Below are 19,346 nucleotides of genomic sequence, written 5' to 3'. Positions count from 1 at the left end.
GGCTCCAGACCCAACCGAGGCAGCGACAACTAAAGGCTCGGAAGACAAAGATTTCTGCCACATACCGGACTCTGAAAGGGTCTCTGTAGATGCTTGAGTAGATATCAAATCAGGCATCAGGGACTGCCAAAGCGCCTCACTGAATTCCAGAGAACTGATGACCTGCTTAGCAGGAGAGTCGTCGGAAGGCTTAGCTTTGTATGGTCTCTCTCTATCTTTATCCCTACGTTTTTTCGGAATGTCTACAGATTGTTGGTTGACGGACGCGGTTTGCGAAGATGGAGGATGAAAATACCTGCCTACAATAAGAGCTCTAAGACGAATGGTTCTCGTGTTAAAGAGGGCACAGAACCGGCAACGGGGGACATTGTGGTCTGGACCTAAACAAGTGACGCAGTATGAATGGAAGTCTCGGTGTGGGATCTGCTTTCCACAGGCGAGACAATTGTTAACTTTTTTGGACATTGGTTAGTGCAAGAAAAAAGGATACTCAATGGGGTACTTAGCTTTAGACATTTTCAGCTGTAATCTGAGCTCTGGTAGCGACCGACCAGCACACTTGCAAACTGCTTCTACTACGGGATCCACAGCAAGAAGGACTGATGTAATGGCATCAGCTGCCTTGCTTTGTAGCACTGACGACCTGATGTCAGTCTACAACTGACAGCATCTGACGCAGGAAAACACTGACTCTGGTATTCGGGCAGGCTGAGGGCTACCACAGCAGGGATAACCCACAGGTGATGACTGCAACAGTGAAATACGAAGATCATCATGCCCTGCTCTTGGAATGCATATCCAGCTTACAATACTTGTAAGATGTGTGGACATATGTTTAAGTGTCTGCTGCAGAAATTAGCAGATTTCTGAAGACTGCAGAGGTGGTTACTGCCTTCGTACTGCAGACACACACAAGGTCACCCATTTTCCCACACATTTCCCAGTCTTCTTAGACACTGGTCTGCCGTCTTTATCTGGCATGAAACATACAAAAAGCTGATCTGTTTTTCTAACATTTTCTGTAAATCCAACAGGTATTAATATCCTCACCCTTTTATTTTAAGGGTTAGTAAAAGAAAACTGGGATATGGCTAACTTTGCTAATTGTCAGTTTGAAGACCCCTTTAGAAAAGGAGAATAGCTTGGTCTTTACCCTGACCTTGACCACATCCTTCCGGCAAGACTGTGAAAGACTTGTGCAACATTAGGACCTTCATTTCAGCTGTTCTTTGAGCTATAGTGATCGGCACCAACAATAAGATTTCCCAGGATGGGAATCGGAGTGCCACTGATATGCCAGGTCCAAAAGGGGCCATAGCCAGATTTTTAGTCATAGATTTCAGATCCATGGAAGATGCACCAGCTTCTTTGGGGGTTTAAGGTACAAGACGCCCACTATATCTTTGCTAAAGCTTACTGGGGGGATTAGGGCTCCTCCAATGACACCCATGCCTCAATGGCAGAAACATGTATTAGTTCTGCTAAGAAATGTAAAACCAATGGTACTATAGCCTCTAGGAGTGATTAACTTAGTTCTGAATCAGAAAAAAAAAATTCTACCTAGTGACATTAAACTCCTGGTTTTCAGTTTCATGGGCTTCAAAAGGCAGAACAACACACCTTCACTGAAATCGGAAATGTTATACTGAGATCATCTAGACCGATAACCTGATGCTAGGAACCCTATAGTGTACAAGGGACCCTTCTTTCTAGGTGGAGGTGTGTGGGGGGTTGCAAGGCTATGGAAAAAACATACTGCCCTCTGCTGAGCTACAGCAGCTGAGGAAACCATGCCTATCTTCTTCATAACATGCTAACAAGGATACTCATCTTCTTATCTTGCTTTCTGAAAGACCTGGTGAAATGGGGGAAAGGAGGGAAGACAAAGTAGGTCCTGTAGTCCATGATGGTAAAATACATCTGCTGCACCTTGCAGTCTTACACTGGCATCTGGAGCAAAACTTTATCTAATTGTGTTCTGAAGTGAAAAGGTCATCACTAGAGACTCCACCTTTATATGGAGAGTTAAAACACTACTGGATGCAGTTTCCACTTGTGATTTTTGGCAGTTCTTGCAGATTCAGGATCCAGGGCTCAATCCCTACGTCCATTCACTGTCAGTGTGGTGTCTACATATACACCCCCCCCGCCAAGCAATTTGCATGGGTTTTCTCTAGTTTCCTTCCACCTTTCAAACATGGTACTTGATTGGCTACACTAAACTATGTATATATATTTACACTTAAACTTGCCCTTGTGGCTCAGGTCATGGCTGAAGGGTCTGTGGATAAGACCTCTTACTTGTTAAATATTCAATAAACAAATACATTTCCTTTACATGGGTGCACATTTTTGCTATCAACATACCCCAAAGCTACTGTATCTTGAGTTACTTGTGAGCCTACCGTAGAAATCCTGAAGCACTCATGATGATGGTCTGGGTTTACAAAACTGCATACCCTGAACACTTCTCTCCTGATGAGATCACAATGTAAACTGCTGGACAGATGGAATAAGAGAAATATCTTTGTCAATGGGTGACTGTTTTGTTCCGTGGTTCCTCAGTTAATACTGGATTTTATTCATGCACACTTCTGCCAGGGCAATTATCAGGAGAGAAGCTGACATGTAGCCCAAAGACTTTAGGAATAACCAAGCACTGATATGGCCTTCTTTTTGGTACAAGGTCCACACTGAACAAGCTTCTCCACAAGTGATTCTAACAGCCATCAGGAAGACCTTCAAGGTCTCTAGCACCAGATCAGATGTTGGCAGACTCAGGAAGTATCAAACAGATCAAACAATGCCAAGAATAGCTCAGGGTATTTTGCATCTTGTCATTAGTTTGGTTGGGGCCTGAATCAATCAGTTATCCATAAAAGGTAAGACATATAATACTTGAATTCTGAGTGAGTGAACACTGGTGCAGCGGTAGGGAGATAAACTGAAAGTCTGCTTGCCCTGCCAGAATCGTTGAAATTGTCTGTGATGTTTGTCCAGGATAGGAAACACTGCCTCTGGCAGCTGTGAAAGAACAGCTTTGAGAGTCATTTTGAATCTAGTCACCTTCAGGAATCTGCTCAGCTTTGTCAAGTCAATATCAGCCTACATGGACTAACTTCTCTGGTACTAAGGGCTTAAAATAGAACCCCTTTCCTTAATCTTCTTGGAAAACTCTTCTCAAGTACTCCATCTTGGAAGTACTGAGATAGGATATATCCACATCTACTTGATTCAGAGGATGGAAAGTACCTGCAAGAAAGGAGTGAAGGCTTTGTATTCTATTTTGCAGCCCGGAGACAAAATCTACTTTACTCTGTCTTATGAACCATTTTTTAAAGTGAAAACAATCCTACTACCTAGCATAATGTAAAAAAAAAAAATAATAATAATAATAAAATAAAAATGAGAGGAAAAAGAAGGGGGGAGTGGTCTGACAGCATAGTCAGTACTGCTCTTCTTGAGAGGTATGGGGACTTGCTTTGTTTACTGGTTTCTGCCTCTCATCTATCTAGGCTTGTCTTTTTGCAAATGCCTTCTTTTGTTTACACTGTTCAGCCTTATATATATATTTTTTTTGCAAATGGATCAGTGTTTTATGGTAGCTCTTACTGCACTTTGGAACTGGATGATGAAACAGATGCTTGAAAGCCTTCACAGTTTTTACCCATCTTCAACCTCTTTTTTTTTTTTTTATATATATATTTACTGGGAAGATATCAAAATGTGTTTTTCAAAGGTGCTTCCAACAGCTGCCCCTTACCATTATCTATCAATGGCTTGATTCTACACCAAGCATTCTTGTGTAATACAGAACTTATGGTTGTGCTATTACTACCAGAATCTGATGCATCATGCACACAAATTGATGGCTATGTGGATTCATTTACCTTGCCTTTCAGTGCTTCCTCTGGGATATCCTCAACCATATCTTCTACCTGATTCAGAATAGGAGTTTAATATTTTAGCATACAAATCTGTCAGTTTAAGGCCTTAAATAGCAGGGACAAAGTAGTATATATCTATTTTTGAAGCAGTCCAATAACACATTACTCTCCTTAACATTAGGGTAGGGTGGCTGCACTGGCTGCCAAGTTTTGATCCGCTACCTGCATCCAGTGATACCACTGCTGGGTCAGCCCTACAATTTTTAGAGATATTTCCTAATGTCTCTAGGTAGGCTACCTTAAATGAGTACTCAAGGGCATGAAAAACAAACAGTGGGAATAGCTTTTGGCTAAGGCTACTCTATCCATATGAGCCTACTTAACTTTTCTGAGATTCACAGACATCCCTGCATTCCCATTTAAAATGTTCTCTCATCAGAATAAGTGTGTCAATACAAGAAAGATCTCTTGTCAAAGAACTAGTACAGTTTGCATCAATAACCCAGTAGTGCAGAAATCTGCTATCTTTAGGCTAGACCCACCCATCTAGGTACAAACCCAAAGTCAGGTGGAGAAGATTATTTTCTATTTGTTAGGGGAGCCACTCTGGAGGTTTAAGAGTGGGTGGCTTGTGGGTTAAGCCTGTGTAATGCAGCCTCGTACTCCACTGCAAAATTTCTGTAATCAAATTCAGATTGCTGGTCCTAAAGACAAAGAATGAGACCTCATTTCTCTGGTGGAGAGAATTCTCTTGTCATATCTGAGTGTAAGAGAATCAAATCTCTTGCATTAGGAGGGTAGCTTTGTTTTATGAACTACTCCCTTATTGGCATGTCTAAAAAACTTGAAAGTCTGGCTTTTGTATAATGGTGCTTGAAAACTAGTGTCCAAGCTGGACATTTTCACTCTCACTGATCAAGATACAGCCAGCAGCTGATGACTGAAACCCTATCTCCCTCCTGAGGCATTAATACTGGTAAGAATACTGACAAAGGCAGCTATGGCATTGTAGGTGGGCAAAAGAACACTTCTCCAGGTTCTGTTCCAGCAGGCCTTAAATGGACTGAAAGGGTGGTAAAGGTATTTTACTCTTAGCCTGCAGATTATTTCACCATGACCTATTTTTACTTTTCCATCTTTGGAGTGCGTACTCAGAATTTCATCCTATGGTCACCAAGGGACAGTACTCCTGTACTGTGAGGCTGCCAGCTCCAAAATCTTCAACTTCTAAAGAAATACCCTTAAATTACAGGCCTAGCAATGCAAGGTCTTAGTGAAAATCATAGTCTAGTGGAATCTCTTTTGCATACGTATTTGTTAATTTTCTTTTGGGGGGGACCATCATGCAACCCTGCAATGTAAACAAACAAGCAATTTAGGATCAAGAAAATTGCACACTTGTTACGACTAAACACTAATCCAACACAGCAAAGAAATAGTTTGAGAAGTGGGTATTCACTTTTCTCTGGAACTCTCCCAAAAGGCACCAACAGAAAGACTTTCAACTAATCACTTCTTGCAGCAACAAGAAAAAAAAGGAAAAGATAGAAATGAAAAATGGTGGAATATGCTCCTTTTAGCCCTGTATCAGACTGATGTACATAGCTAGGGTATGAGCATAGCTTCACTCACTGGATGCACATAAAAGGCATACAATTCAAATAATTTGCACAGATAAGGAATACACTGCAAAAGTGATCCCTTCTGATGATCAGCTTTGTCAAATGCTTACAACTGATGGCTGGAGATCCAAACTGTAATTTACCTGCTGATTCTTACATCAAATGTAACATATCTTGAACAACTATAAGAAAAAGTTGGTGATTGTAAAATACAGGCATAAAAGTTTACTTTAAAATAATCTGAACTGCACATCTATAAGCAGCAAACAAAGGTTAAAACTAAGTACATAAAGACTATTTAATTTCAGTTTTGCCTTACTTTCTTTTCTTTACCGCTGCCTTTACTGCTTTGCTTTTAGCACGTGTCTGTGTTTCATCTATATCTGTTACTTTGGGAACTTCATCCTCAATCACAGGAAGACCCTGTATTATCAAGAAAAAAATACACTACATTAAAGTTTTACTTAAAAAAAAAAAACATACAAATCATTAACACACTGATTTACTCCACCCCATTTAAAACATTTTAAATGTGTGTAGATAAGGTCCAGGGTGGAACTGGGATCACCCCCACACCACAGAACTTCCATCAACTCCAAGGTTGCTGTAACTTTCTTTTGGGGGGACAGAAGAAATTTACCCCATGTAGTATACAGTTTGACAAAATGCACAACTTAAAAATGAAGGTTCATTATTAGTTAAACTGGTATCTAACATGGCAGTACCCTAGTCCCATGAACATTAAAATGATGCACATTATCTCAGTTTAGCACTTGATAGCAACTAATCCTGGCCGCTCTCCAAATGTGGTTTTGCTGAGTAGAGCACTATGCAAATATATCAAATCATCTATTTTCTAAAACACTTGTTCTATATGAAGACTGAAGTGGCAGAAAGCAACGATGGGTAGACTAGACTTTCCTATCTTAATCAATAGTCCACAAGGCATCCTGTGGTATTAATAACCATTCCTACTCAAGCTGAGAGTTACATCTGCATTATGTTTTGGTCTTTCTCCATTGGGCAGTACCTGGTACAAATTCCAAGGGAAAATGCTAGGAAGCATCCTCTCTAATTTCCCAAACCATCTCAACTGACTCTTCTCAAACCCGAAGAGTAGTGGCTGCACTCAAAGATATCCTTAGATTGCAGACGTTCTCCCTCTGTGATGTACATAAAGCCCAAACATCCTACAAAGGAATGTAATTTCTGCAGCTTGTATATGAGATCTCATCCTCTTGGACCTTACCTAAAGCACATACAATAGATAAAGATGGGGGACACACACTGACTGGCAAACTTGGGATTGTCTGTCCTATGGATCGCTTCCTCTTCACCACCAGTCTGGAACAAAGCCTGCAGTATTACCATTGATGCGTCCATCCACTGGTAATCTCCTAGTCTCCTCCACGCTCATACTTTAGCTCCTTCCCCTAGGGTACCTGCAGACAGCAATCCACTGCTTTTGGGAATCAGGAAAGCCAGCTCTCTGATTTGGAGCTGTGGATTTTAATACCAGCCACTTCACATTCAGCAGCAAACCTTTCCAGTGCATAACCAAAGATCATATTCACCTGAAACCAAGATAATACTACCTGTAAATAGTAAAGATACAACCCTTGTACCCCAAACTAGATACTCCCAAAGCACATGTAGCTTGAAATTGTGTTGATAAAAGTCATGAAGACGAAGTGAAAAAAAAAGCACATTGTTAATGGAGTCCTATGGCCACGATAAAGGTGTTAAAAAGTACAGTTGTGTACACTTACCATAAATGTAGATGTTCAAGTGTATTCACTGTTGCAGTCATTACATTTGGGTAATCTGCTGGGAGGTTGCCCTCAGTCGGCCTGATTAACAAAGTCTTGGGTCCTGCGTCGGTTGCTGTCCCTTCTTCCATGACGTCAGGTCGTTAGGGGTATAAAACATGCAGCAGACGCCATCACACCAGTTTTTCTTGCCCCAGATGTCAGGTGCCCCCCCAAATGGGGTACAAAATATACAAATAATTTAAAACACAAAAATATATACCTCCAAACAAAAGCAAATACATCAAAAAGGCTTTTAAGTGTAGTAAAATAAAGGAAAGGCATAGTAAGAGAAAAAAACAGGGGGCTGGAGGGAGGGTAACCAGGACTGCAACAGTGAATACACTCGAACATCTACATTTATGGTAAGTGTACACAACTGTACTATGTTCTTTGTGTTTCACTGTTGCAGTCATTACATTTGGGTATATTCCCAAAGATAAGGTTGGGAGGATGGATTTATACAGTATAAGGACTGGCTATAAGGCCCTGCAAAACAACAGTGGCAAAGCCAGCTCTGGATTTAGAGAAAATTGGTAAATTATAGTGCTTGATGAAAGTATGGACTGAACTCCAGAGGTAGCAGCTTCTAGAATATCCCTGGTAGGAACACCTCTGAGAAAGGCTGTAGAAGTAGATGCAGCCCTGGTGGAATGGGATCTGATCCCCTGGGGGATAGGTTTTCCATGGTGCTTATAGCAGAAATGAATACAATGGCTTATCCATTTGGAAATGGTTTGCTTTGAAATAGCCTTTCCCTCTGCCCGTGCAGCAAATGCTACCAGCAGTTGTTCAGATTTTCTTCGAGATTTAGTCCTGTCCTGTCCAAGTAAAATCTAAGTTGTCTGTGTACATCCAATGCATGCAGAATCCACTCCTCTTTGTTCTGTGGATTGGGAAAGAAAGTTGGCAAATGAATGGACTGATTAAGAGCCACACTAGATACCACCTTGGGCATGAAGGATGGGTTGGTCCTGAGCGACACCCTGTCCGCATGAAAGATGATGAAAGGCTCCACTGCCATAAGGGCCTGTAATTCAGAAATCTTTCTAGCCAAAGTGATTGCTAAAAGGAAAGCTGTTTTCCAGGAAAGAAATTTTAAGTCTGTAGTAGCAGCTGGCTTGAAAGGAGGTAGAGTGAGTTTCTCCAATACAAAGTTAAGGTCCCAGGCAGGGGTTGGAGCTCTCCTGGGTGGCCTTAAGGTTTTGGCCCCCTCTGAGATGCTGCTTTTAGCAGAGGATGAGAGAAGGGGGCAGGGTTCTGTGTTGTAATGACCTGAAATGGCTGAGGCATGGATTTTTATGGAAGAAAAAGATAGGCCCTTGTGAAGCATCTCAGTTAAGTATTGCAAAATCTGAGGTAAATTGGGCACAGCTGTGCTCATCCCTTGAGATTGACTCCAGGCACAGAATCTTTTCCATTTGTCAGCATAAGACTTTCTAGTACTAGGTCTTCTCGCCTCCAAAATGATATCCATCACAGCTTTACTGAGGGAATTTAAGTGATTAGCAAAGCTGCAAGATTCAATGTTTGGAGCTGAGGGTGCAGAGTTTGGTTGTTCTGCTGTGACAGTAAGGAAGGTGTCTGAGGTAGGTGCTATGGAGAAATTTGTGACAGACTGCGTAGGAGTGGGTACCAGTGTTGGCGAGGCCAGTCTGGAGCAAGAAAAACAGTTTTTGGTTTGTCCTGTTTGACTTTTAGAAGAACTTTGGAGAGCAAAGGCAGAGGGGGAAAGGCATAGACTGATAGGTTTTCCCAGCTGAAGGACAGAGCATCCACTTTCCTTGCTTTTTTGTGAGGAGTTCTTGTGCAAAATTTGTCCAACTGGAAGTTCTGGGGTGAGGCAGAGAGATCTATGTCTGGGCTCCCCCATTTGCGTGTCAACATGTTGAAAATCCGTGGTTCCAATTTCCATTTGTGTGGCTCCAAGATATTTCTGCTTAGTTCGTCTGCCAAAACATTCAGCTTTCCTGGTAGGAATTGAGCATGTAGTTGTACTTGATAGCTCAAGGCTATGTTCCACAATACCATGGCTTGTCTGCAGAGGGGGTAGGAATGTGCTCCTCCCTACTTGTTTATGAGCCACATAACTGTGGTGTTGTCCGTCTTTACCATTAGTTGCCCTAAATGAAGGTAGTCCTTGAAGGCTGTCAGTGCATTCTGAACAGTTAGCATTTCTTTTTGATTGATATGAAGGTGCATTTGATTCAGGCTCCATTTGCCATGAATGCACTTTCCTGCCAGATGAGCCCCACATGCATAGTCTGATGCATCGGTAGTTAGGGTTTGGGTGGCAGGGGGTGGTGTGAATGGCAGTCCCTTGTTTTGTTGGCAGGCCTCTGCCCACCATAGAAACTCTAGTTGTAGGCAAGGTATGACAAGAATCATCGTTTCCAGGCTGTGACAATGCTGACTCCATAAACTTTTTAGGTACCCTGAAGTTTCCTCATATGCAGTCTTGCATATGGAATTTGAAGAATGCAGGAGGCCATGAACCCCAAGGCTTGCAGATAGCAGGGTTTTTGTGGCCACCTGTTTGAAGTAAGTCACCAACTGAATTTGCTTTTTTGGCGTAAGGTAAGCCATCTGAGCAGCTGTATTCAAGCTTGCACCCAGGAATGTAATTTTTTGAGAGGGTAGTAGTTGTGATTTCTTTTCGTTTATGGTATACCCTAGACAAGTTAGAACCCTTTTTACAAACGCCAGATGTTTTCGAAGAATGGCCTTGTTTTCTGCCTGAATTAGACAATCGTCCACGTATGGATATATTTGAATATTTCTTTGCCTGCAAAATGCAATTACTGGAGCCAGACACTTTGTAAAGACCCCAGGTGCAGTAGATAAGCCAAAGGGCAGTGCAGAAAAATGATAATGCAAGTAGCCTGATTTGAAACGGAGGTATCTTCTGCAAGATTCCCTGATTGGGATATGTAGGTAAGCCTCTTTTAGATCTAGAGTTGCCAACCAGGCATCTTTGCCTAGCATAGGAAGTAACTGGTGAAGAGTCAGCATCTTGAATTTTGGAATGTCCAGAAAGGTGTTTAGAGTAGACAGGTCCAGAATTGGACACCATGATTTGTCTTTTCTGGGTACCAGGAAAAGTCTGGAATAGAAACAGTGTCCCTTTTCCTCTTCTGGTACTAGTTGAATAGCCCCCATGTTTAAGAGGGAAAGTACTTGTTTCTGAGCCTCTGCCCTCTGATTTGGGGGCAGGTCTGGCCATCCGCTAAGAGTTGGCAATGTGTGGAAATGAAATCTGTATCCCTGGGACACTATATTTAAAACCCATTTGACCTGGGTTATAACTTGCCAGTTTTTTGCATGAAGTGCCAGTTTTCCCCCCAAAGGGGCGGCTAAAAGGTAAGTGCTTAGTAATTCTAAAGGAAAGTCATTCAGACTGTTTACCATAGGGAGGTGTCTTGTTTCCAGATTTGGAAGAGGAGGCACCCCATTGCTTAGTCCTGAAAGTCCCTTGAGACTAACACCTGGTGCTTTTGGAATGTCTGGGTTTGGCCTGAGTGGTTCTGGAAGGAACTGGAAAGGACCAGTTCTTAGTAGGCCAGTGCCTACTAAATCTTGGAGGTTGTACTTGTAAGAAATCTTTCACAGTTTGCACAGATTTAGCTTTATCTTCCATCTTTTTTAGAACTTCTTAAGCCTTATTGCCACACAAATGGTCCTGCTGCAAAGGAACATCCAACAATTTTGCTTTAAAGTGATCAGGCAGAGACTGCTCCTTAAGCCAAGCATGCCTTCTAAGCACAGACTCAGTAACAGCAGCCCTGCAAGAGGCCTCCAAAGAATCAAAACCACATTGCAAAGTACATTTTCCAACTTGTTTAGCTAAGTGCAATAAATCCTGTAAATCTTTATTTTTCACACAGTCAGAAATCAACATCATTTTCTGTTTAAGCAGTCCCATGATATGCTGCTGATATTTTAGCATGTGGTTTGACAGTTTAAAGCCCTGATCGCCAAGGTTGTAGAAGTATAAACCTTTTTACCCCCTCTATCCAGCACCCTGGAGTCTCTATCAGAAGGGGTAGGATTTTTAGCAGTAGAAGCCTTAATGCCCTTGGGCCCCTAAGAAATGATTTCAGGATCTGCAACAGGATTTTTGAAAAGGAATTTGTGGGAGTCAGGAACCCTGTAGTATCTGTCTGGCTTACAAGGGGCTGGAGGCAGTGAATCAGGGGCCATACTGGATTCTGAAAACACATCATCAACAATGTCTAGTACAGGAGGTATAGCCAAAGGCCTTTGCTGAGGAAGAAGAAGGAAATCCCTAAGCCTCTTTTTGGATTCAGAAAAATCCTGACTTCCTAGTGCAAATGCTCCCGTAAGGTATGAAAAGTTTCCCCAAAAGAAAAATCCTCAGGGAGAGAAGCAGAAGGAATGGAATCCTCTGCATCAGAGTCCTCATAAGTAGGTATGAACAAATCCTGTTCATTAGAAGAGTCAGAAAAAACAGAGTCCTGTTCAGAAGATTCGTAGTCAAGTTCAGCCCTAGGTCTCTTAGAAGGGTGGGGGGGGGGGGTTGACTACCCTTGATAACAGTAATTAAATCTTCAGCCATTTTGATCATTTGCTTTTTAAACATAGAGGCCTGAACATGCAGTCTTGGAGTCGTTTTTTTAGACATAGGGTGAGATTTTGGCCTCAATATTGAAGGTTTAATATACAAATCTGTAGGCCTGAATACACCCTCAGAAGCCGGTGCCTGAACAGCGGCTCTGGACCCATCCAAGGTAGAGACATCTGCGGGTTCCATAGGTGAAGCATCTTGCTGCATACCGGACTTCGAATGGGTCTCAGTAGAGGCCTGCGAATCAGAAGTAGCGGGTATCAGGGGCTGTGAAAGCGCATCACTGAGTACCGGCGAACTGGCAACTGGCTTAGGAGAAGCGTCGTCGGCAGCTTTGGACCTCAACGGCCTGTCTCTGTCTTTTTCTTTGCGTTTTTTTCTTTATTCCGGTAGTCGGATTGCTAACCGACGTCATTTCTGGATAATTAAACCGAGAACCACAATATTTAGAAGCAAAAATGTACAGACGACGGATAGTGCACTGATTAAATATAGCACAAAACCGACAACAAGGTACGCCGTGGTCAGGGCCTAGGCAAGGAATGCAGTACAAATGGAAATCCTTATGAGGTATTTGCTTCCCACAAGTAATACAATTATTAACTTTTGCTGACATCGGTAAGGAGCAAGAAAACGTTTCCTCAACGGGGTACTTAACTTTTTAGTTAAAGACTTTGGTTCCGAAACTCGAAAATGAAGATTTCAGGAGTTGGCCGACCGGCACTTGCGAACTGCTTCTGCTTCGGGCACTGCGTGTCAAGAAAGACTAATGTAATGGCATCGGCTGAATGTTTTATACCCCTGACGACCTGACGTCATGGAAGAAGGGACAGCAACGGATGCAGGACCCAAGACTTTGTTAATCAGGCCAACTGAGGGCAACCTGCCAGCAGATTACCTAAATGTAATGACTGCAACAGTGAAACACGAAGAACATTCAAGAATGCAGACAACTCACTCCACTAATACATGAAATAAACTCTTGGTCAGTGGCCTTGGAACACAATACTGTTACAGCACTTCCCATGAGACATTCCTTGTCCAGGGTACACAGGCACAGCATTCCAGTCTATTAAAACTAGACTTAATACAAGGAAATTCTCATGACCCCCCCCCCACCCCAAACATCCACGTATAGATCAAGTATCAATCCACTCTTTTTTTCTAGAAACAGAAGGGAATTAAACTGGCCACTGTCATCTTGCAACAATAAGAAGGGATATGATGGTAAATTTCATTAGTAGGATTTATAACCCTATAATGATAAGAAAGATAAAGGAAAATAAGTATGGTTCTACTTTTCAGGAATATTTCTGTAGACTCCATAATATACTAAGAATAACAGCAGCTAGCAGACATCTTGTTTTTGCATAAAAACTGTGTTCATAAACTATAATAATTTTATTTAAATGTTTGCGATTTAAATTAAAATATACTAATGTCATTTTTCAAAAAAAAAAAATTAACAATTTCAAATAAAGTTAAAAACATTTTTATTTATACATGGATTCAGTGTTTCTAATTATGTGTTTAAACTTGTTCTTGGATGCTTGGGAGGCTTATGGCTTAGAAACAGTCCAACAAGTTTTATTTATTAGTTATTTTGCAATGAGCAAAATGGTTTCTAGCTGGCATCCACTCTCTTGAAAGAAAAAAAAAAAACTTCTGCAAAGAGGAAACAAGGGTCACTGGATTCCACTGTCAAACGCTCAAGTTAGGAGAAGCAAAGGAACCATAATACTAAACAAATGTCAAATACCAAAAGGGCAAAAACTCATATTTAAGTATTTTTTAAAGGGAGGGCCAAACCCCAACCAATATATACACAAACTTCATGGCTGAACAAAAAACAGACAAATCTCCCAAAACAAAGGAATCCGTGCTGGTACATGCCTTTCAACTGTCCAGATTTTTGCCTCCGATTTTTGGTCTGTTTCTCTTAAAGTCTGTGGTTGTTTTATGGATTTTTGTGGTAAATCAGCGAGGACTGAATTCAGTAAATAATGACAGGTATTTGAGTTTCAGACTTTGTATCCTTAAGAAAATGCATGGTAACACAAGAACTTTTACTCTTGCAACTTTCTAAGTTTATAACAGCAATATTTAAAAACTGTTCCTATTTTTGGGGCTTTATACCCCATTATTTTTGGCTTTGTCCAGATTTTTTGTTCTAAGAGGTTGAGAGCTATGCAGGCAAATATACACAATAACTGTACTAACAATTTTATATGAAAAACTCAGTGCCTTGAACTTCGGCATCTTCAGTTGGGAAGTTACTGCTCAGAGAACTGAACTCAGTGACCTGTAGAACTGCTAATTTCCTGCTGTTGTCTAGGCTTCTTTGATATACTGTGGAATCTGATAAAACAATTTGGAATGCTAATCTCTCTCTCCCATTCTTAGTGGATAGTCTTGGCTTTAACAGAAAACAAGTAACCCTGAAAAAGTAAAGTTGTGTACACTTACCATAAATGTAGATGTTCGAATGTATTCACTGTTGCAGCCATTACATTTGGGTAATTTGCTGGCAGGTTGCCCTCAGTCGACCAGAATTCCAAAGTCTTGGGTCCTATGTCGGTTGCTATCCCTTCTTCCATGACGTCAGGTCGACAGGGGTATAAAACATGCAGCAGACGCCATTACATCAGTTTTTTTTGCCCCAGATGTCAGGTGCCCCCCTAATGGGGAGCAAATAAATATAAAAACACAAAGGTATACCTCCAACAAAAAGCAAATACACCAAAAAGGCTTTTAAGCATAGCAAAGGAAAGTAGAGGTATAGCCAGAAGTTGTTAGGGGGCTGGAGGGAGGGTAACCAGGACTGCAACAGTGAATACACTCGAACATCTACATTTATGGTAAGTGTACACAACTGTACTATGTTCGTGTTTCACTGTTGCAGTCATTACATTTGGGTAGATTCCCAAAGTTATGGTTGGGAGGAGGAGTTTATATAGCATTAGTGCCAGCTATAAGGCCCTGCAAGACAGCAGTGGCAAAGCCAGCTCTGGATTTAGAAAAAATTGGCAAGTGGTAATGCTTGGTGAAGGTATGTACAGAACTCCAGGTAGCAGCTTCTAGGATGTCCCTGGTAGGGACACCTCTGAGAAAGGCTGTAGAGGTAGATGCAGCCCTGGTTGAATTTGGTCTTATGCCCTGTGGGGTAAGTTTTCCATGGTGCTTATAGCAGAAATTAATGCAATGACCTATCCACTTAGAAATGGTTTGCTTTGAGATGGCTTTCCCCTCTGCCCCTGCAGCAAATGCAACCAGCAGCTGTTCAAATTTCCTGAGAGGTTTAGTCCTGTCCAAGTAAAATCTAAGTTGTCTGTGCACATCCAAGGAGTGCAGTATTCGTTCCCCTTTGTTCTGTGGATTAGAAAAGAAGGCTGACAAATTAATGGACTGATTAAGGGCCACACTGGATACCACCTTGGGCATGAAGGAGGGACTGGTCCTGAGGAACACCCTGTCAGCATGAAAGATGATGAAAGGCTCCACTATCATGAGGGCCTGTAATTCAGACACCCTTTTTGCTGAAGTGATGGCTAGAAGGAAGGCTGTTTTCCAAGAAAGGAATTTCAACTCTGCATTTGCAGCTGTCTCAAAGGGAGGCAGAGTGAGCTTTTCCAATACAAAGTTAAGGCCCCAGGCTGGAGTAGGGGCTCTCCTGGGTGGTCTTGTGTTTTGGGCCCCTATGAGGAATTGCTTCAGCAGTGGATGAGAGAAGAGGGGTGGTTCTGTATTGTAATGAGCTGAAATGGCTGAGGCATGAATTTTGATGGAGGAAAAGGAAAGGCCCTTGTGAAGCATCTGAGTTAAGTATTGAAGAATCTGAGGTAAATTTGGGAGCTGCTGTGCCCATCCCCCGAGTTTGGCTCCAGGAACAGAATCTTTTCCATTTTTCAACATAGGATTTTCTAGTACTAGGCCTCCTTGCCTCCAGAATGACATCCATCACTTACTTACTGAGGGATGGTAACGGAGAGATCAGGTAATAGCCAGGTTCAGGGTTTGAAGCTGTGGGTGCGGAATCTGGCCCTCCTGCTGGGACAAGCAGGGCAGGGGTCTGAGGCAGGTCCCATGGTGCCAGCAGTGGCACACTGCGCAAGAGGGGCTACCAGTGTTGGCGTGACCAGTCTGGTGAAATCAGTATTGTCCTTGGTCTGTCCTGTTTGATCTTTAGTAGTAACTTGAAGAGGAGAGGCAGAGGGTGAAAGGCATAAACTGATTTTTTTTTTCCAGGTGAAGGACAGGGCACCCACTTTCCAAGCTCGTTTGTGGGGAGTCCTTGTGCAGAATTTGTCCAATTGGTAGTTCTGTGGGGAAGCAAACAGGTCTATCCTCTTGGGCTCCACCATTTGATTCTCAACATGTTGAATATCTTTGGTTCCAGTTTCCACTTGTGTGGGTCCATGAGATTTCTGCTTAGGTCGTCTGCCAGTGTATTTAGTTTCCTGGCAGGAATTGAGCCTGTAGGTGCACTTGGTAGCTCAAGGCTGTGTTCCACAGAGCCATGGCTAGTCTGCAGAGAGGGTATGAGTGGGTTCTCCCCTGCTTGTTTATGTACCACATAACAGTGGTGTTTTCCGTCTTTACCAATAATTGTCCTGGAAGAATGTGGTCCTTGAAGGCTGTCAGAGCATTCTGTACAGCTAACATTTCTTTTTGACTGATATGCAGGTGCATCTGACTTGGGTTCCATTTGCCCTGAATGCACTGCCCTGCCAAGTGAGCCCCCCATGCATAGTCTGATGTGTCTGTGGTTAGGATTTGGGCGGCAGGTGATAAGAGTGAATGGCAGTCCCTTGTTTTGGTGGAAGGTCTCCGCCCACCAAAGGAACTCTTATCTGTAGACAAGGTATGACAGGAATCATTGATTCTAGATCTTGAGAATGTTGACACCATAGGCTTTTTAGATACCACTGCAGTTTCCTCATATGCAATCTTGCATATGGAATTAGTAGAATGCAAAAGGCCATGAACCCCAGGGCTTGCAGGATTTTCCTTGCAGATAGCTGGGTCTTTGGGGCCAGTAGTTTGAAGTAGGCTGTCAAATGAACTTGTTTCTCTGGTGTGAGGTAGGCCATCTGGGAAGTTGTATTCAAGCTTGCTCCCAGGAATACAATTTGTTGGCAGGGTACAACATGTGATTTTGTTTCATTTATGGTGTACCCCAGAGAAGATAGCAATTTCTTTACAAATGCCAGATGATTTAATAGCATGTCCGGGCTTTCTGCCTGAATTAGACAATCGTCCAGGTATGGGTATATGTGAATATTTCTTTGCCTGCAAAATGCAATGACTGGAGCTAAGCACTTTGTGAATACCCTGGGTGCAGTAGATAAGCCAAAGGGCAGTGCAGAGAACTGGTAGTGCATGTAGCCTGCTCTGAAGCGTAGGTATCTTTTGCAAGATTCCCTTATTGGGATGTGAAGGTAGGCTTCTTTTAAATCCAGTGTTGCCAACCAGGCATTTTTGCCTAGCATGGGAAGCAGCTGAAGAGTTAGCATCTAGAATTTTGGGCTTACCAAAAATGTGTTTAGGATAGACAGGTCCAGGACAGGACGCCAGGAGTTGTCTTTTCTGGGTAGCAGGAAAAGTCTTTAGTAGAAACCTTGCCCCCATTCTTCTTCTGGGACAGGTTGAATAGCCCTGATGCTTAAAAGAGAGAGAAAGTACAGTTTTGTACCTACCATAAATGTAGATGTTCGAGTGCTAATACAGCTGCAGTAATCACAGATGGGTTCTCTGCCGTCAGGCGGGTCCTCGGTCGGCCGAATTCCAAAGTCTTGGTCCGGCGTCGGTTGTCGTCGCTCTCTTCCCTGACATCAGTGCGACAGGGGTATATAAGACACAGCCGACGCCATATTCTTCAGTCTTTCTTGCCCCAGATGTCAGGTGCCCCCAGAAGGAAGGCAATACATAAATTTATATATATATATATATATATATATATATACATACATATATATATATATATATATATATATATATATATATATATATATTTTTTTTTTTTCAAGCAATGCAATGTAATCAAAAAACAGTAGTTGCAAGCAAATACATCATAAAAGGATAACCCCAAATTAGGTTGCAAGAGGAGGTGTTAGCCACTAGTCCTTTACCAAGAGGGGAAGGAGGGAGGGAAACCTGTACTGCAGCTGTATTAGCACTCGAACATCTACATTTATGGTAGGTACAAAACTGTACTATGTTCATCGTGCATACAGCTGCAGTAATCACAGATGGGTAGAATCCCAAAGCTACGCACAGGGTGGTAGGCACTAGGTGGAACTGGGATGAGCCAGAATGCCCTGCAACACAGCAGTGGCAAAGCCTGCTCTAGTTTTGGAATATAAAGGCAGATGGTACTGTTTTGTGAAGGTATGCACAGAACTCCAAGTGGCTGCCTCCAAAATATCTTTGGTAGGAACTCCTCTGAGGAAGGCTGTAGAGGTAGCTGTGGCCCTGGTGGAGTGGGATCTGATGCCTGTAGGGACAGATTTTCCATGATAGGAGTAACAAAACCGTATGCAGTGGCCTATCCATTTTGAAATTGTCTGTTTGGTAACTGGCTTTCCTTGAGCTCCAACAGCATAGGACACAAAAAGTTGTTCTGATTTTCTGAAAGGTTTTGTTCTGTCCAAATAGTAACATAGCTGTCTATGGATGTCTAAGGAGTGTAGCAGCCTTTCCCCTTTGTTTTGAGGATTAGGGTAAAAGTTAGGTAAGTGTATGGCTTGATTTAAAGCTACCCTGGACACTACTTTAGGCATAAATGATGGATTGGTTCGAAGGGAAACCCTGTCCTGATGGAAGATGAGAAAGGGCTGCACAGCCATGAGGGCTTGTAGTTCCGAAACCCTACGAGCTGAGTTAATGGCCAGAAGGAAAGCTGTTTTCCAGGACAAATATTGCAAATCTGTTGAGGCAGCTGGTTCAAAAGGAGGCAATGTTAATTTTTCTAAAATGTAATTAAGATCCCAGGCTGGCACAGGTTGCTTCCCTGGTGGTCTTATATTTTTATCCCCTCTGAGGAACTGTCTTAAGAGTGGGTGAGAGAATAAGGGTGGATCCGTGTTGAATTCTGCAGAAATGGCTGAGGCATGGATTTTTATGGAGGAAAATGAAAGTCCACTGTTCAGCAACTCAGCTAGATACTGTAGTACCTGAGGCAAATTCAGTTTTCTAGGGTCCTGGCCTTTTTTCTTATTCCAAGAGCAAAACCATTTCCATTTTGCGGAGTAAGCCTTTCTAGTAGATGGCCTTCTGGCCTCCAAAATGATGTCCTGCACCTCTTTGGGGAGTAGTGTCTGATGAGGTGTTAAGGAATTTTCCATGCAGCTAGATTGAGTGTTTTCAGCTGGCTGTGAAGAGTTTTGTAGCTGTGCTGAGTCAACAGAAGAGGCATTAGAGGTAGGGGCCAGGGAGGAGTATGTGT

General features: G+C 42.4%; 1 protein-coding gene across 1 annotated transcript in view; it reads right to left on the bottom strand.

Moving 5' to 3' along the window:
• Positions 1–19,346, bottom strand: part of AHCTF1 (AT-hook containing transcription factor 1) — a 2,707,103-nt gene that overhangs the window by 40,185 nt on the left and 2,647,572 nt on the right. Inside the window, exon 36 of the mRNA XM_044058692.1 lies at positions 5,829–5,932. Within this exon, the coding sequence (XP_043914627.1) occupies positions 5,829–5,932 (104 nt within the window). The remainder of the gene's footprint in view (positions 1–5,828; positions 5,933–19,346) is intronic.

Source organism: Protopterus annectens, chromosome 1.part2 (assembly GCF_019279795.1).
Source record: "Protopterus annectens isolate FY-2018-M chromosome 1.part2, PAN1.0, whole genome shotgun sequence".
In the NCBI taxonomy this organism is placed as follows: domain Eukaryota; kingdom Metazoa; phylum Chordata; order Ceratodontiformes; family Protopteridae; genus Protopterus; species Protopterus annectens.
This window is presented reverse-complemented; position numbering and strand designations above follow the sequence as displayed.